The 23,527-nt window shown below is 35.5% G+C and overlaps 1 protein-coding gene across 4 annotated transcripts; it reads right to left on the minus strand.

Annotated features, from left to right (window-relative positions):
• Positions 1–3,070: 3,070 nt before the first annotated feature.
• On the minus strand, positions 3,071–9,579 carry LOC113347871. Of its 4 annotated transcripts, none has more exons than XM_026591553.1 (7): positions 9,305–9,579; positions 9,094–9,215; positions 8,789–8,878; positions 6,944–6,996; positions 4,786–4,888; positions 3,615–3,684; positions 3,071–3,457 (listed from the first exon to the last, which is right to left on the minus strand). In XM_026591553.1, exons 1-7 carry the CDS (start codon positions 9,516–9,518, stop codon positions 3,369–3,371), a joined length of 741 nt encoding a protein of 246 aa, XP_026447338.1. In that variant the 5' UTR covers positions 9,519–9,579; the 3' UTR covers positions 3,071–3,368. The 4 variants fall into 4 exon arrangements, with proteins under 4 accessions (XP_026447338.1, XP_026447337.1, XP_026447339.1 ...); XM_026591552.1 differs by having other exon boundaries at positions 3,079–3,457; positions 9,094–9,218; XM_026591554.1 differs by having other exon boundaries at positions 3,080–3,433; positions 9,094–9,218.
• Positions 9,580–23,527: the final 13,948 nt, after the last annotated feature.

The raw sequence follows: 23,527 nt of genomic DNA on the forward strand, positions 1-23,527 counted from the left end.
CCAGGATTTCGTCCGTTGCTTGCTTTATCTCACATCATATATATATATATATATATGATGGTTTCATGTGTTCTGTGCCATATACAAAACATTCTTAAACTTCAAAATCACTTCACTTTCATTCAAAATTCTCTCCAACTTTATTTTTTTAGGTGAAATCCAATAATAGTGTTACCAGTGTAGTTACATTGTTAGATTATGAATTATTACAACCTTTTACTTTACCTTAATTTTTTATTTGTCTTTGAATTTTCTATGTCTTGCAGCCGCTACCAACCTAAATTCATGATTTCATGAGGAGGCTGCTGGCAGCCAAGTAGCTACACACCTCTTTCACACCAACTTAATGTATATAAGATAAAATGAAATTTTACTTCACTTTTTACTTTCCTTTGCAGTTATAGATCGGCCATATTAGTCAAATGATAATTGATTTATGCCTCCGAATCTCCACCTAAATTTTTAAGTGATCGTTCAGCGTCCAATAAACGGAGCATGATGCAGATAATGTGTTCACAACCACAACAAAGACGACAATGTTAACAACTAGGACAAAGATGACCTTTAAGTTACTAGTTTATTGATTAATTAAGATTTCAGTTTTTGGTTGGATTTTGTACTAATCATGGGAAAGGAACCCAAGTTTGGAGAACAAAACCTTCGTGTTGTTTGGTGTTGTTGATCAACCAAACAATTTGAAAAATGATATTTAGACTGTTACAATTATCACAGTTTTTTGCATTCTGAATATTTATATATAATCTTCTATAAAACTTATTCGGAATATGATTTTAAATTGATTGTGAAAATTTTATTCCTGCGAAATCTGATTTTTATGGTCAACGACCACCAGAGATATTTTCAGAAAAGAAAGTTCGAAATTTGAAATTTCTTTTGATAGAGTGGTATCTTATTTTTTTCACATGATTTCTATAATTAAATTAATTAATCAACAAACATTTTCTAACCGAGACGGACAAACGGAGGTTCTTTTTGCCCTAAAAGAAGAGACTTAAATTAAATGTACTTGTCTTGAATTTGATCTCTTCTGTTTGAAGCCTCCTTCAAATTTGGTGGACACACACCTTAAAAACTACCCACCAATCTAGGTGGTTGGTCCCAAAAATAATCAATATAGGTACAGGCAGCAGGCTACTGGATACAGCACCGATTCTCACCAGAGGCAGAAATCCATCAAAATCAATTAGTTAGCTAAATCCCCCAATTAAACTCAATAATTATGGATAAGTGTATTATTACGTAGTAACATTATTTTCCCCTAACCATGTCATTATCAAACCTCTCAACATCTTATCCTACTTATTTTGTATCACTGACTAATTTTCCTTAATAATTTCATTTCTGTCAATTTCAGTGAGTTTGCATTTTGTTAATTGCAAGCAATAATAATATTGACAACCACTCCAAAAATTTCAACCCCCTGATAAGAAAAGAAGAAAAAAGGACGTAAATCTAATTGGTTTATTATTCTTAATTTCTTGTTTAATTTAAGTCGTAGTCGTCGTTACCGATGTTTTTCAGCGTTTGACACATGAGTCGAGTTGAGCTAATGAGGTTGATTAAGAAGAAATATAAAAAGAATAATTTTAGTTTACTGGTTTTATATTTGAATTTCGCTTTAAGTGCACCATCCTTCTTTAATTAGGATTTTGAAACAAAAGAGAAAAAAAATCACATTTTGAGTAAACTATACTTAGTACCTTAATCCGTGCACTAAAACCAAAAATTAGATGCAAACAATTAAATAACAACACTTTGATCATGAGTTGAGGTAGCAGTAACACCTACTGAGTTATTCACCTTACCGTATTCACATTCGCTTTAGAAGAGTTTACAATGAATTAAATATAAGATGGAGGTTATCAAATTCCATGAGAAATAGATTACCAAACCAGTTGATCCTGTGATGCACTAGCTGCATGATTCACTCTACGATAATAATGCATTAATAGAATCTTAGTTAGTTAGCTAGGTTGTTGTTTCACCTCAAGCCCAACTAACTTGACATTGAAAAGCATGATTGAATCTTTGTTTTTGTTCAACAACCATTTCTACCAATACTACTACTTTTACTGTATCTACCTCATCAATCTTTTTAAGTTTCAAGACTTTTATTTGGTTTAGGTATACATAACATTTTACTCATTCATCTCATGGATTTATAACTACTAAGAAGAAAAAGTCCTTGGATCAACAACCTCACTTCCCCAACTTCTTCTTTAGTCAGGTCAATTTTCTGTTAGTTGTCTTTGGGACCCAATGTTGGTCCATGGGCTCAACTGTTCTAACTGCCTATTTCCATACCCTACAAGGCCCATCTATGTCATCGGTTCTGCCTTGTTGGTCAATGAGTAATTACTAAGCTGGTATTTGGATACCAGAACTAGATGTTAGTCCTAAAAAGACGAAAGAAAAAATTTCGCTTCACAAGAAATTAACTTTTTTGATTCTACAAGTTATTTTGAAGTTGTTCATGCAAACTTATTTTTACCTGTACGATTTTTGGAAGTCGAAAAACAACTATCCGAACAGGCTATAAATCTCATCGGAAGTAATTTTTTGACATACATATGCCAAAAATTAAATCTCACAATGATTTTTAAAAGCTAGAAAAAAAAAAAACTAAAGGATTTACACTATTTCTGTTTCTGGTCGTCAGATAAGCTTTTAAGCTCATCACAGTTGAAGCAAGCAAATATCAATCTAGAAAACCTCAATAGTTCCACACTTTCACCAACCCCACCCGTCGAATGTGTCCCTCTTCCCCTGAGTAAGTCCTATCCTCAGGGTTCTGCTAACACTCCGACCAGTGGGAAACGAACTCTCACCCTCTCACTCCCTGATTTGGAAAGCGCTCCGAGGATAGGACTAAGTGATGGGCCCATGAAAAGCAGAGATGGGCCCATGAAAAGTACACAACGTAACAAGTTGTGTAGACGGAAATGCTAGTGCATCACTAAATATCATAAACTCCGGCAAGAAGCTTCTTATCATATTTCATGTTGATGCAACTTGAAACTGTTAATTATGCAAATTAGATCACTATCCACATCATGAACAACAATTATTGAATCTAAACATCTATAAAGAGGATAAGGTTGATATACAGTAGATGAGCGCGAGCAATATATTTGCATTGTGCAAAAGTAGGTCTTTTTCGGATTTATGCAACAAGTGTTTGTTGCGTGTAAAATTGTTCAGCCCACCATATCCAATACCATTCTCTTGATGTTAACGTCTCCTAATTAGAATAACCAAATCCAGTTCTTAGCATTTCCAACAATTCAAGGTTCGGATATTGATCAGGATTCCAAAACCAGAACCTTTTACTTGTGATTTGTTCGAGGTTACGTGCCAAAAACAATTGGCAGCGTTCCAGCGGAACGACTGGAACCAACCAATATCCCAAGTCCTGAAGTCGATCCAGAAAACTTAACTGAATTACAATCAACGTATTTACAGTCGATTAGTCTGAGTTACAGTCCCTAAGGCTAAAGTGAAGGTCAGACAAAATCTGAAGAGCCTCCAAATATACAACAAGTTTAAGGTGAAAAAAGAGATACTTAGTTAAAGAATAGATTGGGTGGAAATACCAGTAGTAAATCCGATCCTCACCATAATTTCCTCTAATCGTTCAGCGTTCGTCAGGTAAAGATGACCAACCTAGAAAAATTTAAGGTCAGTGAGATGACCTCCAGGCAATCAATAATATTTTGCTCATGTACCATCTAGCTCTTTCCAATTTAAAAGCTTCTCAAAGTTGTCTTATCAGTTTCAGAACATCATAAACGCTTAAATAAGATAGTTCATACCAAAATACTGTACAAAAGTCTGAAATATCAGTTACTCTCGGAGCCTTTACTAGAAATGTAACCAACAACGCTTGAACAACAGTTTTGAATACTCGACGAAAACGATTTTTTTCTCATGATAGCAAATGTGTGGCCATGTTAAGATCATTAAATCAATAATGCGATTAACAGTCAATTTATCATCAAATATAAAATGTAACTAAGATCTAGGAAAACAGAAAACTGATAATCCAATTTCGGAGGCTGGAACCTCCAGAACAAGATATATTTCATTTCCATTATGTCAAATACATCGAAACAAGTTTGTACTATTTACCTTAACAAACCACTAGTAATAAGGATTTCGAATTGAGTTTCAAACAGACTGGAGATAGGTTTCTCCAAGTCTTACTTAGAAAAAGGAATTTTGATTCACATGTTCAGAAAGAGGTCTTCAGGACTAGCCATGTATGGCTGGCCATAGTCCCACTAGAGATGCTCTTACTATAAGCAAGTGCCCGATAAATTCAGACAAGACGTACAAAACACAATTCTCTCTTAGACTATATCTAGTTGTGAATGTTCTAACTCCCAAAATCGAACTATTAGTTTGTCTTCTGAGTTTACTTTGATAGATTTATTGTCACCAAGTAATTAAGCTAAACACCATAACAGTCCACTTCTCAAGTGTAAGAAAAAAACAATGTAAACACAAACAGGTAATTGGATTGTACCCTAACTCATTCAGGACTGCTATGAATTGTAGTTATTATAAGACACACTGCAGTAACCTTGCTACATTTCCATTCATTTTAGAAATAAGCAAAATAGTGATGTTTATTGACCTTTGAGCGAGGTAGGGTTTATATGGACATCAACAGCTCATATAGCATTTAGGTTGACACTGAATGGTGTTTTTATTTCTTCTGTGTGTTGCTCCCTGATAAGCACAAATAAGGATTTAGAAACTCACCAGTGTTTCAAGGGATGAAGCTCTGTTATACACTGCTGCACCAGCACGTCGTGTCGTCTTTGTTTTCCCAGTGTCAATATTTCTGCCCCATCGAAGGATATCCCTGCATACAGTGAACACAGAGTCTTATTCAAAGTGCAACAAAATAAACATACATTTCATTGTACTATCAAATCATATGCTTTCAAATTTGGGGGAAAAAAAGACCCCAGATCAACACATTATGACTTATGAGTGTGATTCAGTTTATTAACTAGTAAGTAGTATTGGCAGAATAAAACTCCCAAGGGTTGGGATGTTTCGAAATTTCCCTACTATTACTTGATCCGAAATACCCCCACATCTATGATATGCGGGATTGGTCATGGAACACTTGAACAAAATCATACCCAGCCCTATAGGTAGAAGGCAAATGAAAAACGTGGAACAATGCACAACTTTGTACATGGAAAAGCTCGATTGAGAAGGGGAAACAAGATAAAAATTTGACAATCCTCCAGTACGGAGAGAAGGAGTCGCAGATAGTGAATCCTATATTTGGGTTCAAGAGCTCATGCTTCATGATAGAAGACAATGGAGTTGTGATCTGGTTCGATACCTTTTTGACGCGCAAACTGCTGATCAGATAATGGGTATGTGAATACCCAATTCTGTTGAAGATAAGTTAGTATGGAAACTAACTAAAAATGGAAATCTTAACCTGAAATCAGTCTATAACAAGCTGCATGAACTCAGTCTAGGCACTCTGCAAGTTTCTCTTACTATACAAGGCACTAACATTCGGTGGAAGGACTTTTACTGTATCAATATATGGCCAAGGATAAAGCACTTCTTTTGGAAATGCTTACTTGATATTCTGCCTACAAAAGAAAGATTATCAAGGAATTGTCACTACATCAACAGGCGATGCCCTCTCTGCAATCAACATGACGAAAATACGATGCATGTGTTATTCTCTTGTCCTTTCTCAAGGGCTGTATGGATGCTAATCCCAGGAGGTTCTTCTGTGCTATCTGGGGTATATAATAACATAGTTACTATGTTTGATAGTTGGATGAGGCAGAATCAACAGCAGTGCCCATCTAACAACTGGCTTCAGATGGCAATCGTGGTTTCATGGACTATATGGAATACAAGATGCGATGTGAATTTTCAAAATTTGAAGATTGAACCGCACGCAGTAGCTAAAAAGGCTTTGAGTTTCTCTCTGTATTTGGAGAATCTCTACAGCAAGCACTATAATCACAATACACTAGAACCAATCTCTTTGCCTATAGAACGACTTTGGAAACCCCCTGTTTCTCCTTTTCTCAAAGTTAATTGTGATGCTTCTTATGACCCAAATACAGGACTAACAGGCATTGGTCTTATTTTACGTGATTTTGCAGGAACATGGAGGGGATGCTACTCCAAGTGCTATGGAGGAATAAGGAGCTCGGAGCAAGCAGAATGTCTAGCTTTCTATGATGCAGTCATTTGGAGCATGGAAATGCAGATCTCACAGATAGTAGTAGAGGTGGATCTGCAAAGTATTGAAGGCTACATTAACAATGCTGCTCAACGGATATCCTGGGAAAGCGAGTCTATTCTGCTAGATGCAATTGACAAACTTAGTTTTTTTCATAGATGGGAATGCCTGTTCGTTCGAAGGAAATGTAATAAACCTGCTGATATCCTTGCTAAACATAGCAGAAAGTTTAGAGTCACCAGGCTTTGGTTAGATAGTCCCCCTGGTTTCATTGAGTCGCAACTATTGTTAGACAACTCTACTATTTCAAGTTAATAAAAATTCTCATCTTTAGCATCAAAAAAAAATAAAAAAAAAAGTATTAGCAGAAATAAAACTCCCACGGGTTGGGATGTTACAAAATTATCCTACAATTAGATAGGAAAATACCCCCACCACATCCATGATATGCGGTTTGATCATGGGACACCACATTACCAGTGGGTAAAAAGAAAATCATAGCCAGATAGGTACCACAAACAAAGACAAATAAAAAATATTTTGCTTCCAATTACGGCAAAGAAAGAAATTTAAAACTTGGAGAATGAAAAAGACAAATTGCAACTAGGAGAACTTATAAAATCGTAGAAAAGTGATATTATAAAAAGCAAGCCAGAGTGAGAAGGCTAAAAACTCAACTGAAGTACTAACCTTTCTTCTACTGATAAGAAGTCATCGGAGAGAAGTTTTTTGAGCAGTGCATCCTGAACACAAAATAAACTCAATACAGTTTACCAGAAACAATAAATCACAAAGTACAAACAAAGTCTTGAAAAGGGTAAACTGAAAAGACAACAACAGTGGAGGCTTTCTCAGCTAACATAATACGTAGAGTGTGCAGCTTGTTGTCAATTGAAAACCTAAACAGAACAAAAGAAGAGAATATGTTCTTGATATGATTAAACACAACAACTGTCAGAGTGTCAGGTAAAATAATCAGGACAAAAATATTGAACTATATGGGACTTCCATACATATTGAGTTCCTTTCTTCTACATGGCTATCTTATCTACTGTTGGATCGTAAGATAGAATACTTGTGCACCATGTCTTGTATTTTTTTTTGTGAATAAGATTTTACTACTGGAAAGAAACAGGAATACAAAAGACTAAAAGAAAACTGCGAGAGATAGTCAGTTTCCTAGCATACCATGCCCGGAAGTCGAGGTACCATCAATCACAGAATTAACAAGAGAAACTGGAAGAAAAATTACATTCGATACTAGCATTATGTTTCTATGCAGACACACAATCTATCCCTAAAAAAGATAATAAAAAACTTGGCATATAGGAGCTCCAGGGTTAGTGCAAAGAAGATGGTTTAGCTTCCTTTACTAGTTTATCAGCACTCTGATTTCCTATTCTTGGAGCGAATTTAAAACCCAAAAAGTTGTTGCAACCTCTAAGAATCTCCATGTCTTGTATAATATTACAAATAAAACATCCAATTGTAGAAGAGCTTATAGTAGTACTCTCAGTTTTATTCTTCTCTTGCTGGAGGTACATACATATGGTACAATGCACGACTCGGAATACAAGATCTTTGCCATATGAAACAATTTGTGATAAACACGATCAAATAAATTCCTATAATTGTGGGAGTGGTATCTGGTTCAACAGAAAATTCATAAAATGCTTCAATTTTGAGAGGCTCCTTGTATGATTTCAGAATTGGTCAGAGTATAGAGTTTGAACGCTGATAAAGACGTGAAAGAGTTGTAAACATTCAAATTTTATAGAACTCGCGCAGATGTTTGTAACCTTTTGACTCTCAATTTTAAGGCTGATACAAACTAGAAGAAAATCTAAAGTTGATCCCCCAAGTAACGGCATGACAGTAATTTTTTGAAAGTCTTTGAACCAAGTCATTTCTCCTTAGTAGTATATCACTAATTTAAACAGTAAAAATTCGTACAACTCTTAAAGGAAATAAACTTGACTTCTTGGAAGGACTCGGGTGCTCAACTGAAACAAGATAACAGTGGCTAGCATGTGCATCTGTGTTATCACTATATACTACTACTAGACAGTAGACTACTTAATACCCAAACTGCGATTTCCAATGTCCATAACTGACAAAGTAAGCGGAGGAGACACAAAATAGTATCTCTATTGGTTGGATTTCTTATAGACTTACTTCGTTAATGGAAATCATGTTAAGACATGGGAGCAATGTAATTTGGATAACAAGCTAAGGCATTGAAAAATAAACTCCAGGTACTTGGCTTGCATTATTAGTATAGTAATATAGACATATACTAGAGGGCGTAGAACTGCAGAACAATTTGTACAACAAAAACTTTCATTGAGTAAACTGGAGCCCTAAATATATTGAGGGTTTTTGTTTCACATTAACTGTTAGTATCAAGTCTAGTAACTATCCTTATGATGCTTTGACGGTACACCCTAACCATACACAGAGATACATCAAATTTGAGGATTTAACCAAATTCAGGCATACATAGAGCACAGATGTTACAGATAGATAAATACATGCCTGAGCTTCGCAACGCACTACAGCCATAACGCGGTCATTGTATTCCTCAACTGTCAAAGGAGGGAATAAAAAGTGTCTACGAGCATATAACTGCAATTTCCAACACAAACAATGTACTTAGCCACAACTCATGGTGTACAAAACCACTTCATCTCCGTAAAAGAATAGCTGAACGAAGTGCATCGGACATCAATACTAGCACAAGTCACTACATTCACAACTCATCAACCATTCATCAAACAACATAACAGCAATATGAAAACAAAAACTCAACATTATCTTCACAAAAAATAGAGTCATTTTACCTCATAAATGCAATCTCCAAGATATGCTAAAGATGCAGCATTATAAATAGACCGAGGCTTCTTTACTTCTGGTGCAGAAGGCAACCATCTTTCACAACCCAAATGCGACTCATCTACCTTCCCTACTATTGAAAACAAAACACCAAAATTCAACACCAAGAACTCACTACAGAGTGAGAACCTTTTTTTCACAATGCATAAAAGGAAGTACCTTTAGTGTTTGTTGGGTTTGTATGGTTTAATTTGAGTAATTCTGAAGTAGAAATCAGTTCCCTCTTCTTCTTGATAGTAGTTGATTTTGCTTTAGGGTTCTTGACAGAAGGGTTTGGGATAGTGGTTGGATTAGGTATTCTTTTTATTGGCTTTGTATCCCATGATGCTGAAACCAAGTTAAGAATTAATCCCGTTGTTCCTGTTACTGCCATTTTTGGTTGCCTGAGAGAAGAAGCTCGAAGTTTGTGTTGGAAATTATTTTTTCCTGGTGTGTCAGCGTAGGCTTCTTTGCTAAACTAGTGTTATGGACTAAAGGGCTCCTTTTGAGTAACTGAGTAGCAGGCCGGCCCATATCATGTTTGGATTTAGACTGAGCATCTAATGGAATTTTAGGAGTCAACATTCGGGATTGAATTCGAAACCTGTTTTGAGGCATACCGAATTCTTTTGAGGCATACTAAATAATGTCAAAATAGGGTCACTAAATAAAAAACAACATCACCTTTTATCCATTTGTTTTGATAATGTCATAACTACCCTTACATAATTAATGTTAATGATTATGATTAGATTTGACTAGCTAGGAATTTTAAGGATTGATTAAAAATTAAATTATTAGTGGTGAATTAGTAGATAAATCAAATTTATGTGAGAGAGTTGGGATTTTTGAAAGGAAAAAGAAGAAGAAGTGAAAAAAAAACTTGGGTTTTGAATTTTGAGATTTTAGTGATTAGAAGTGACCAAAATGGGTGATTCAAATCAGAGGTAGACTTCTATACGAGGTTTAATTTCTTTATATCTGTTGAATCTGTCAAAAAAATGATTTTTTAAAACCCAGATCTACTGAACATATGAACAGTTCGGCTGAGAACTTTTCAGCCGCACCTCCGTTTTTTGAAAATATACCTATGTCAGCCGAACCTAGGTATATTTTTAAAAAAACAGAGGTTCGGCTGAAAAGTTGTCAGCCGAACTACACTCTGAAACTGACGAATTTAGGTTCGGCTAATTCGAACAAAATTTAGCAAAGTCGCATTAGCCGAACATAGTGTTTCTCCTAATCATACACTAGGTTCAGCTCAAAATTGATACTCCAAGATCAGCCGAACTGATCTTCTGAAAACCCTAATTTCATCTTTGAAATCATATTCTATCGATCAAACAAAATAAAATCAATCAAAAACAAGATGGGTTTGCTACACATACATTCTAAAATACATCTAAGAGCAATTGAGATTTGGATTTTGCACTCCAATATCGCTCACTTCGATTAGTGTTTGTTTTGCTTGATCAATTTCTTGATTGAATTGGAGTCCAAGATGTTTAAGTTTAAAGTTTATTTTGATTTTTGATTTTAGGTTTCTGAGGATAAGGGCACTCTAGTAATTTAAATTGTTTAAGGATACATAGGTAGTTGGACTACCTTTAGACACTCCTTATAAACCCACCCTAGATGGTATAATGAATGAGTATGCCTCAAAGCAGGTTTCTTGAATCGGATCGAAGCGGCCCATCCATTTTTTTTACGGATGGGTGTCGATTCGTACACTAGTGAATTGGATGCCGGTATGGATTTAAAATCCACTGAACATCCACATCCGCTAAGTTAATAGTTAAGTTTTTAGGCTAAGGCCCGATTCATGGGATACATATAATATCAATCCCTTAATTAAAAGAAGTTTAAATCTAGACCCTGAAATATTAAAAGACGTTGATAGCCTTATGCATATTGTCAAGCCCATAATTAAAAATAAAATTTAAATTTAGGTCGAATATTATTAAAATATTTTGTGATGATGTTCCAACCAACTCAAATCACCATCGCCGCCAATCACCTCCGACCACCACTCTCAAACCACCTCCGACCACCACCGCCAGCCACCTCCAAACACCACCACCACTAACCACTTCTGACCACCACCGTCAAACCACATGCGACCACCACCGCCAGCCACCTCCAACCACCACCTCCACCAATCACCTATGGCTACCACTGTTAGCCACCTCCAACCACCACCAGCCATCGCCGCCAGCCACCTCTGATCACCACCACCACCAACCACCACTTCCAACCGCCGCCGCCGACCACCACCACCCGCCACCACCGCCGACCACCACCAACATATAGATGTGTATGCAAAAATTACACATGCATATGGCATGTGTATTCAGAAGTTACACATTCATATTACATGTGTAATGCAAAGTTTTACACTTGTATATAGATGTGTACTCAGTATTACACATGTGTATGCAGAAGTTACACATGCGTATGAAATGTGTAACTAAAAGTTCCATATGCATATGGATGTGTATTCATTAGTTATATGCATGTGTAATGATAATTTACACATGCATATGCCTTGTGTAGTCCACAATTGCACATGCCATAACAGTTGCACATCAAAATAAACATACAAAAGTTACATGTATTAGCCTTGATATTTATTTACAATAATTTCTCTGTCTATCAGTTATAGTAATCAGTTGTTATTGATAACAATACACGAGTTAAAACAATTGATATGCAAAACAAAATCCTAGAAATGAACCACCACATCCTATAATATAATTGTTCCCATCCATTCTTTCCTTCCTCAATACCAAAATCCTTGCATATCTTCAACATTCGTACAACAAGAGCTTCAAAAGTGATACATACACTAAGAGAGGGTAACTGAGTATGAAAAGAATGGATAAAGTTAATTTTTCCAAGTGTGTCATGTATTCATAATAAACGTGCCACAAAACTGTTGTATTTATAGCAAAATAACACACACAAAAATGAAGTTACCTAGTCCTCAGCAATTTCAAACTTCTTAAGGCTATCATCCATAATAAAATAACATGATTCAAACTTCTTATGGATATCATCTAAACCGCAAATCAAACTGCAGATTCAATGGATTGGTTTCACATGAACAATATTCATGGTTTAGTTTAAATATGTTAATATGTCTCATGATATCAATTGCCAAAGCTAGTCTATCAATCAAGTTCTAGTAATTTGCTTGTATAAGTTTCAGACGAAATAAACCAAAGGTACTGGCATTTAAAAATCGAAACACAAACCTTGATCCTTGTACTTCTGATACTATTGAGTAAGATCTGTTTAGTTTGAGGTAGCTAGTCAATACACTAAAAAAACAATTCAAAAACAAATAAAGCAATCAAAATTATTGCCAGCTCCATTCAATATTTTCCATCATACACTGACCATAAATGAACCAAGAACCATACAAAGACATATGATTGTGTAAGATTACACCAGCTGACTTGTGTAACTGAGAGTTACACGTGCATATATCATGTGTAATTAGGAGATACACATGCACATGACTTGTAAAACTTCCAGTTACACATGCATATGACTAGTGTAACTAGGAGTTACACATGCTATGGCTAGTAGTGATGGATACATAGATAAATTCAATAAAAAATGAGATGATGATCATATTTGCAAAGTAATTAATCAAATGCACAAAGTCTGAACACATGCATACCTAACTTCATCAGTGAAAGCACCTTCTTTCTTCACCCATCAAGCAGCCACTTGAATCTCAGGATATATTGAACTTTTAGCCGAGGTAAGAAATACAAATGGAGGACTGACCACAACCTGTGTACAAAAAACATTCCAAACTACATTCAAATACTTTTAATCCATAGGAATATCACATGTAATAGAATATTCATAACATTATCAATACATCCACTCACCAATAAAATCTATGGATGCAATTTCAGCACCACTAGTGTGTCAACAATCTTCTTCACTTGGTCCTCAACTCCATTCTGAAATTCCATAATTACTCAATTATGAAGTCCACCTCCTAGTCCTCATTTTATCATTTCAGCGCCAACTCCATTTCCAGGGAGACCATCATATAAAAATACCACAAATAAGTAGTCATTTTTATTGAGTTATTGGCAACCTGAAGAATAACAAAAATCAATAAGATTTTATGAGATTAAAAAGAATAATACACACACCAATATATAACCAGTTTTACATGCACCTGACTAGTGTAAATAGGAGTTACACATGTATATGACTAGTGTAAAACATACATGATAATTGAAAGAAAAAAACAGACTCAAAACTGGAAGAAGTTATACTTATATGTAACTGCGAGTTACACATGCTAATTGGATGTGTAGAATCAAGTTACACATGCTAATTGGGTGAGTAGACGAAAGTTACACATGTTAATTGAAAGCAAAAACAGAGCCAAATTGGAAGAAGTTATATTGATGTATAAATGCGAGTTACACATGCGAATTGGATGTGTAGAAGCAAGTTACACATGCAAATTGGGTGTGTAGATGTAAGTTACACATATTGTATATCATCACATAACACATTAAACGAAAAAACAACTTCACTATCAGATTCAAAACATAGATGTTAATGAAAATAAATCATGGAGAGAGTTTGAGAATCATGATGTTGAAGATGATGATTAGTAGTAAGAGTAGTTACCATGAACAAGGAGTTTGGGGATTATACCAAATGCTTGAACTTGTGACTCCTCTATATCATTTGAGATAACCTACAACACACAACAACACGGATCTGTATCATCAGACTGAATCTGAATATGATTGCTTTTAATTAAACAAAATTGAAACGAAGTTTTTCCTTTCATACTAAAATCAAATTGAAACGCCAGTGAAATTCCACTGAAACCGTACTAAAACGAACTGAATAAGATTAAATAACATAGATCTATCTTGTATAACCAGAGAAATCAAAACTATATGAACATAACATTAAAATTGCATTTATTAGCAAATCAAAGACGAAATCCAAACAAAAATAACGAAATCAAGATAACTACATGAAAAAACAGTATGTACTGAAAATATTGCATCAAAATTTGTTATCGCTTCAAACATATTTTCTCCCTCTAATAAAAAACACGCAGATGATTTATCATTGTTTTTCTAGATCTAAAAGAGCAGATGAAAAATGAAATTAGTAAATGAAAAATAAACGTAGATGAATCTTGTTTGCATGTCAATTTGATTTTAGAAATGAATCTTCAGATGCAGATGATCTTCTTTGGTTATAATCGCATCAAACAGATCTTCTTATCTAAAACTTCTTCACCATTGTTGCAGTAGAAGATCTAAAAGGAGAAGATGAAAATGAATCTGAGAAAACTCTAAAAGTTTTTTCTCTACAACCGAGAGAGAGAGATGAGAGAGAAAGAAAATGGAGAAATGAATGGATCTTATGATTTTTCTCTTGTATATATTAAAAAGAGTGAATTTGACATTACGAAAATGTCATTTTATTATCAAGCCCTGAAAATAAAGTTTTGGGCCTAAAAATATCAAAATATGAAAGAATGGAGTTGATAGTGAAGGATCCATTTTGTGGGGCTTCTATACGTTGAACCCGTATAGTAGTGGGGTTATAGTATTTTTCACTAATAGTTATTCTTTTTTGGTATGCTTATTTTGTTCACATATATCGTTATTAGTTGCTTACTTGAAGTATTAATAATGTGTATGTATATATAAATTTCATGACATTACAATATTAAAATTATACATGTTATTACTAAATTGAGTTTCTTTATTAGCATTTGACGGGGATGAGTTTCTTTATGTTGCATTATCTCTAGTAGGGGATACCAATTAGGCAGCTTCTAGCTCAAGTTGCAGAGTGGCTCATCATCCAGTTAGGTTGTTATTTAGGAAGTAGTGTATCAGTTCGATTTCATTAACGTGTCAGACATCCATTGAGTACCCATTACGATTTAATCATTGAGTATAAATATGTAAGGGAAGTTTTTTTCTCAATCCATCTGAAATTCTGAATAAATGAAATAAACTTTTGTTGGTTGAGCTATTAAGACACAAATTTGTTCTGATCTGAATCATTCGATTTACGAGATGATAATCACCAATTCTATCATCCTGGTTGTCTAATTGATTGTAGTAATACAACAATGCACCAATTGTCATCAAAGCCTTTCATTTTTTTCCCAATGACTCTCAAAGATGTTCAAGAGGGTGTTAGTAGCAACAGTCCGGGATCAATCAACTCAAGACTGATCTTGTTGTGTTATCAACAAATATCACTATTAAGATTGATTTATTTGCAACTAGTTTTAATAATACCTTACAAGAGAATAATCACAACCTTATAAAGTTGTTTAGCAGGCCCATCAATAATCAATAACAAATTCTGAAGCTGTTGGTGGATCTCATACAGTTGATACGAGTGATCAAAGTTTTGTTCATAACTCTGAAGGTGGTTTTCAATATCAATCTCATCGTATACCAAAGTTATTTTCCAAGGTTTCATGAAGATAATCCTAAAGGCCGGTCCAGAAAAGTGAAAGATACTTTCAGCTCAACAACATTGAAGAACATAAGAACGTGGATATTAAAATAATTTATCTTGAGGGTAAGGCTGAAAAATGGTTTTTATATTTTCAAGTTTATAGATATTGTATTACATGACATGATTTAGCTAGTCATATTTGTGCTAGATTTGAAGACCTCATAGAAGAAACTTTTGTGTGGTAGATTTGAAAATCACAACCCATATGTGATTCATCTACTTTCCCTACTATTGACCAATGTAAAACAAAACAACAAAATTTAACTACAAAGTCTTAAACATGAAAATGAAGAGAACCCATTTTTCACGATGCATAAGAGGAAGTACCTTTAGTGTTTGTTGGGTTTGTATGGTTGATGGTATTTTTTAATGATGTTGTAGTAAAAGATTCGTTGAGACTTGTGAAAGCAATATATTTTAGATTTATAAAACTTAAAAAAACTAAGAGAACTTAATGCAAAATTGATTTCAAGATATTAAAAATAACCAAGACACTGATTCCACTATTACACATGGATGAATGATGGTAAATAACCCAAAACTCTAATTATCCTTTAACTCCCTTATTTTCTTAACTCACAAATAATCAGGCAAATTCTCAAATATCAATTGTATTCCCTAAGCATAGATTACTAACTGACTAAACAAAGTATAACCTATCATATTGAATCACAACTAATTAAGAAAATTATGCAAACAATTTAAAACTCTGTAAAAGCAGTGATTGAGTGAATTATAAATTATAAATTAGAGAAAATAAAATAGGTACCAATTATTCATGCGTAAATAGCTTCCTCATTGCCTTGGTTGTGGGAGAATTAGCTCATCATCATGTTGGAAACACGCTCAAAAGTTGATTTCATTGCTCAAAGATGGTTTACAAATGATGAAATGGGAGAAAAATTGATAAAACCGGGTTTGTAACACTTATGTTTGTTATAAACCAGCTGTTACAGAGAACGATAAATGAAAACTCTCACTGTCACTGTATCTATACGACCCACTGGTGTTTGTTGTTGTCACTGTTGATGAATGACTGTTCTCTTGCGTCTTATGTTCTTCATGCACCAGCAGAAAAGAATTTTCCTGCAAGTGATCGTCCCGACTCTGTGATGCTCTGAACTTCTCCCCAATTCTCTCCTCCCCGCCTCTACTGACCCTCAATGACTTATATAACCTCACTGCGCCCAAATCTCCCATCATAACTGCATATAATCTTCCATTACTCGGCTTTGAAGAAAAATATTCTCAGGAATATTTTCTTCCCAGATTTAACTCCACATGCTGTTTTCTCGTGACATAAGACACCCAACACGTTAAGTCATCATCCAGAAGTGGTATAACACGGAGCAGGCACAATAAAACCTCTCGATCACACACATAGAACTCGGAATTGACTAACTATAACCCGTCGCACTCTGTTTCCTTCTCTCGGTTTATCTAACCAAATTCAACCGAACCAAAGGCCTTTACCAAGCCTGATAAGCCCGATCAAGTCTTCCCATGCAGACCCAGCCATTGAGTCTCGCTAAATCATCCCAAATCTCGAACTAGAAATCTGTTCTTCTGCTGGCCATTATTTCCCACCAAAACTGGAATTTTGAACAATGAAGATGGGTAGCCCTATCCAGAGTAGGGGTGCGAATAGTGACTGGCGCTCTGGGTGCAAATATTCAATAAGGTGCCCCTTAGTAATTGAGGTACCCCTTATCCAAACTGAGAGTCCCAATAGCAAATCTCCTCCGGGGTTCCAAATAGCACTTTTTGAGCAACTTTTTCCACACAAGTGTATTTATCCAAAAACACCTACACAAACATAAAAACACCATAATAAGTACAAAATCAAGCACTAATAATAGAGACACTGAGGACAGTTCGACACAAAAATGTGTCTATCAGGTTTAATTTGAGTAATTTTGAACTATAAATCAATTCATATTTCTTCTTTATGTTAGTAGCTGATTTTGCTTTAGGGTTCTTGACAGAAGGGTTTGGGATAGTGGTTAGATTAGTTATTCTTCTTGTTGGCTTTGTATCCCATGATGCTGAAACCAAGTTAAGAACTAATTTTATTGTTCCTGTTATTGCCATTTACGTTTGCCTCAGAGGAGAAGCCATTAAAATGTTTCAGTTGGAAAATGTTTTTTCCTGGTTTGTCAGTGTAGGCTTCTTTACTAAAATACTGTTATAAACTAAAGAGCTATTTTTGAGCAATTGAGTAGCTGGACGGCCCATATCATGTTTGGATTAAGATTGACCATGAGAAGACGATGACATTTATGGATGGGTGTCTGATCCATACACTAATGGATTGGATGCGAATGGAAGTGCAGAATTAAAATTTATTGAGCATCCATCCGCTAATTTATTGTTTTTTGATATGTTTATATCGTTCACAGATATTGATAACAGTTGTTTAGTTGAAGTACTAATATATAAATTTTGTGACATTATTATATGAGATAGTATTCGATGGGGATGAGTTTCTTAAATAGTATTGGATGGGTGAGTAAAGGGAACATGAGTAAAAGTTGTCCATATTTGAGTTAAAATTAGAAATTGTAGTAAGTGATAATGAGATCTTAAGTTATTTTTGTCTTGTATCTTTTAAAAATTCATGGGATCATTTGCATCCAATCCGTCGATTGTTGGATCAGATATAAATGTCAACATTGAAATCCATCACACATTGGATTAAATGCAGAAAATTTGAAAACCAGACCAAACCGGACCATGATCCCTTAGATTTCATCCCATTTGTAACCAATATATCAAAAATGGAGATTTCATATTTTCCACCTACTAATCCGCCATCCAATGGATTTGAACCTAGTACCACCAATCTAACCATTGAAATTTTTTAGATTTGTTATTCATGTCCAACCCATTATCCAATAGATTTGAACCAATGACTAGCCTGGTGGACTAGAGAAAGATGGATCCAATTGATTTTTATTTTTTAATTATTTTTAAGTTCCACTAAAAACTTTTCATTGACTGAAAAAGAAAAGCAAACTGATATGAAAAACATCTAGCCTTACTAACATGAAATCTTACTTCCATTGTTTTCGGAAGTTTTTAGAATTTTTGCTTATTAATTTATCATTAGTGGGCTTCATCTGATATAAAATTTAATCAACTAGATATATTTTTGTGAGAACAAGAGTGTAAAAAATATGAAAAGGTAGAAATTAAGATTTGGGGTTTTGAATATGAGCCGCAAGAGGTTGAGCACGAAAAATCTTCGTCTAAGCCAAGATATTGTTCGTTCAAGGACTACTTCAGTCACCTGAGATAGATCAGGATTATCCTTAGAGAGGAGAGCAAAGAGAAAGGAAGAGATCAGAGTAATTATTGGTTATAGAAAAATACTTGGTGAGAATTATATAGTAGGGTCAAGTAATAACCTATTTGTACCTGAAATTTTCTAATCTCGGGTCAATGAGATAAGGGTGAAGTGATGTGAGGATCACTCCTTTCTTGATTAGAGGAATAACTAAGGATGGGCCGAACTTATCCCTTGATTCCCATGACGTCCTTGACCGACCCTTTTCTTTAGCGGTGAGAAATACAACTGGGTATTTCTCATACGTAACATTGACCACCAGATGAAACCTTAATGGTCGATATTCCCTCATATGTGTAATTGAGTCATCCCTCGTAATGATACAGTGATAGTACAACAATATTATGTATAATTGATATTGACTGAGATAGAGGAATATTTCCTAATTTGAGCATTGTGACTAGGCTGACTCATTTGGAAAGCACGAGATTACATGAGAAATATATGCAATACACGAGAGAATATGATGGTGAGCCTTAGAATGGTATGCCCATGTATGGCTTGTGGAGGCCAATGCAAACTCTATGAGTCCCTTTTTATGAATGTGAGAGACTTTATGCCGATACAGGATGTCGATTCTGTTTGTGGATTGTCAGTATGCCTAAATATCGTGGTTGTACAAGATTGGCATTAATATTTGGGTCTCAAGTCTCATGGAGTCATCTAGGACATGTTCATGAGGGTCAGTTTTCATGGAGTCGGTTGGACATGCTCATGAGACTAAAAGTGAAGGTTGTATATGTGTGTGCAAATGTCTCTTATTTATATTAGACTATGAAACACTTGACTTGAGAAGTGAATGTCGTGGGACGTTGCCAGGAATCAGTCGCCAACATGCTCATATAAAGAGAAGATACAACCAGTGTATCAAGTCATATATATCCTAGGAGCCAGTCAAGAGGATTGTAAGATTTAAGTCGTACTCGTGAGACCGAGAGCAGATTCTTGCTTAAGGAACACCTAGGTTTTTCTCATTGTCATGGAGTTATCCAAAAACATGTACATAAGGATAAAGAGAAAACATGACAAGTATATCCAATCAGGGATATATTAGTAGTCGTGTCTAAAAAAGCGGGGGTCTAAAAACCACACCGAATATTTCTCTAAGAAATTTGTATGGACAAACTCCAATATACTTTCAAGAGAATCAACTAGACACTCAGAATCAATCTTTAGAAAAGCATATCAAAGAGTTTATATCTCAATTTCTCAATTCAATCCGCAATCAAACAAATATAAATTTGCGAGCCTGATTGAATAAGAGAAATAACTTGGACGGTATCACAAACCAATATACAAGCGTCGATCTATTCAATCAACCCAAAGACCGGATTCAAGAACTGATTGATCTTAACGCACAACCTGTGATATTTCAATTATATAAACAACACCAAAAATTTTGTTAACGAGGAAACTGCAAATGCAGAAAAACCTCGGGACCTAGTCCAGCTTTGAACACCGCACTGTATTAAGCCGCTACAGACACTAGCATACCACCAATGAACTTCGGACTGGAATGTATTTGAACCCTAACTAATATTACACTGATCAAAGTACAGTTGCGCTCCTTATGTCTCTGAACCCCACCATGATTCTACGCACTTGATTCCCTTAATTAGCTGATCTCCCCCACATCTAAGAGTTTCCACGACCCAAAGTCGAAAACTTGATAAACAAATCTGTCTCACACAGGAAAGTCTATTGAGATAGATAAATCTGTCTTCCACAGAAATACCTATGAGTTTTGTTCCGTCTTTTGATAAATCAAGGTGCACAGGATCCAATTGGTAAACTGGACTTATATTCCCGAAGAACAGTCTAGTATTATCAATCACCTCACAATAATCTTAATCGTATGGAAGCGAAACAAGATATCGTGGAATCACAAATGATGAGACGAAGATGTTTGTGACTTTTTTTAATCTTACCCATCGGAGATAAATCTCGAGCAAATCTTATAGAAGATAGTACTCAACACGATAGTATAAAGTAAGATCAGAACACGCAACTACAGAGAATATAGTTGGGTCTGGCTTCACAATCCCAATGAAGTCTTCAAGTCGTTAACCTACAGGGTTTTGGAATAAACCTAAGGTTAAAGGAGAACCGACTCTAGTTGCAACTAGTATCACACAGGAGGTATGAGGATTAGGTTTCCCAGTTGCTAGAGTTCTCCCTTATATAGTTTACAAATCAGGGTTTGCAATCAATGTTACCTTGGTAACAAGTCATTCAATAATCACGTTAAATGAAAACCTGATTAGACTCAAGCTAATATATTTCAACCGTTAGATCGAAATTAGCTTGTTACACACAAATGAAATGTACCTTCATTTAGATATAAGTAACTGTACCTAAACGTGCACACCTTGTTGACTCAACAATAGTTAACCGAAGTTATCCATATGAACTCTTTCATATCAACCTTATTCATCTTAACCACAACTAGTTCAAATAACTCAAATGAAACTAGTTCTAGATGTGTTCAATTGTTTATATTATCATAAAAGTATACAAGACACAATTGAAGCAGAATCGGTTTGATTTACTAGAATCTATTTATGAATATTATATCTACGGTTTGCAAAAGATTTCATTCCTTATTACATTAATGTATTGGTTCATGACATAACCGATTTTAGAACATAAATCACTCAAGTATGCAAACGGGTACGCATACCTAAGTAGCCGGACTTGGACCGTGTTCGACAGTACGCAAACGGGTACGCATACTGTCACACATACAAACATCAGTTGAAATCAGTACGTGTACGGGTACGCATATCCAAGTTCCCGGACTTCAACAGAGTTCGCCAGTACACGTACGGGTACGCATACCAAGGCCCTAGGACTTCACCTGACCTCGCCAGTATGCGTACGAGTACGCATACTACACCGGTCTTGGATCAACACATATGAAAGTATGCACACTATGCCGTGAAGTCTAAATCTCAACTACACAATATATCCTAGTCCGAGACATAGCTATAAGTAGACTAGAAATCAAGAATTATAGTTTTGATCATTAAACTTGACAAACAAGCTTGAGATAGCAATGCTTGCGAGTTCGACGAGCAATGCTCTAACAATCTCTATGAGTCCGAGAGATGAGTCTCGCTCATGAGATCGAGAATTGGGTTAGGACCATAAGAATACGTTTTGCAATAAAACTCAAAATAAATCTTATAATGACCACTTTTATTTTGTCATCACAGAGATTAAATCTACCCTAAAATATACTCACTAATTTGGAATCCAATGATAGAAGTTGTTGAACAAGGAGAAGTTAAAAGTTGTTTATTAAGATCTATGTTCCAGCGGAAAATCTAGTATGATATCTTCCTTCATTCTTTTAACTTTGTTTTTAACATAATGGGTGCGAGTGTCTAATGGACTTATCTTACATCTGCATCCAATATAAAATCCAATTTAACCTCTAAGAGTGCACCTGCATCAAATCCCACTAAGAAAAAGTCCATACACAAGCGATAGGTATATATGGTTACTGGGTTATGTGAGGTTTGCTTAGCTGAAAAATTAAAAGCAAATTTGAAATGATACAGGTGTAGATGGTAAAATTTGGATAAGGGGAAAAATTGTCATTTCAAGACCATATGACAAACTCAACTCTCGCGGGAGAGACTAAGCCCATGGTCCTCAAGGCACCAATATCCATGATTTATAGTATACGTACCCTCGACACACTGCTGGTTATGATTCATAGCTCACATCCTCGACGAGATACTGCTGGTCACGTAGGTTCTGTAGAGCGTAAAACGTCCCTGTCAGACTTATGAACCAGAACAACCGCAATTCTAACATGTCTTCGCGGGACGTAGCTGGTTGTGATTCCAAGATTCCTAATATACATCCTCGACAAGATACTGCTGGTCATGTAGGATTTATAGATGCATAAAAACGTTCCCGACGGACTTATGACCCATAGAAAAGACATGCATGTCTCCGTAAGCACGATCACCCTGTTTGGGATCAATGACTGACTCGTAGTACATTATCGCGGGATACACTGGTCATATCTACTCTAGCATCTGACTTGACATACTGCATCTTTCGAATAATTCTTAGAAAATCCATGTGAGATACGATGGTTATTCTGCCTTTGGTCCCTTTTGACAGACTCCTATGTAATATCATTTCGAGATATAAATGTCATGTCGGCCCCACAATATGGACACAATTGACTCCTAGTACATTATGCAAGATATGCTGGTATTGATGGTGGTTTTTAGCCTAGGGTTAAAATCGTAAAAACGCACATCTGACATGACGTCACTATGACCATTAGCGCATTTATTAGACCAATCATCATGCCTACATAAGAATTACCAGGGTACATTTTTTTTATGTGTCATGTTCCACGGCAGAATCCTTAACATTGACCGACATCATCTATGCCAAACCCTAATTCTCATGCTACTGTGCCAATGGAAAACCACGCCAGCCACGTCTCCGCGCCAAGGCATGCCAACCATGCCAGCCGCACCACCGTGCCAATG

The sequence above is a fragment of the Papaver somniferum genome, chromosome 2 (genome assembly GCF_003573695.1).
Source record: "Papaver somniferum cultivar HN1 chromosome 2, ASM357369v1, whole genome shotgun sequence".
In the NCBI taxonomy this organism is placed as follows: domain Eukaryota; kingdom Viridiplantae; phylum Streptophyta; class Magnoliopsida; order Ranunculales; family Papaveraceae; genus Papaver; species Papaver somniferum.

Excerpts from the sequence above, each read along its gene's own strand:
- LOC113347871 (XM_026591552.1), bottom strand. The coding sequence starts at position 9,518 with ATGGCAGTAACAGGAACAACGGGATTAATTCTTAACTTGGTTTCAGCA. Across the intron at positions 8,879-9,093 it reads TTGGAGATTGCATTTATGAG|TTATATGCTCGTAGACACTT; the intron begins GTAAAATGACTC and ends TGGAAATTGCAG. Across the intron at positions 6,997-8,788 it reads TAGTGCGTTGCGAAGCTCAG|GATGCACTGCTCAAAAAACT; the intron begins GCATGTATTTAT and ends TTTTGTGTTCAG.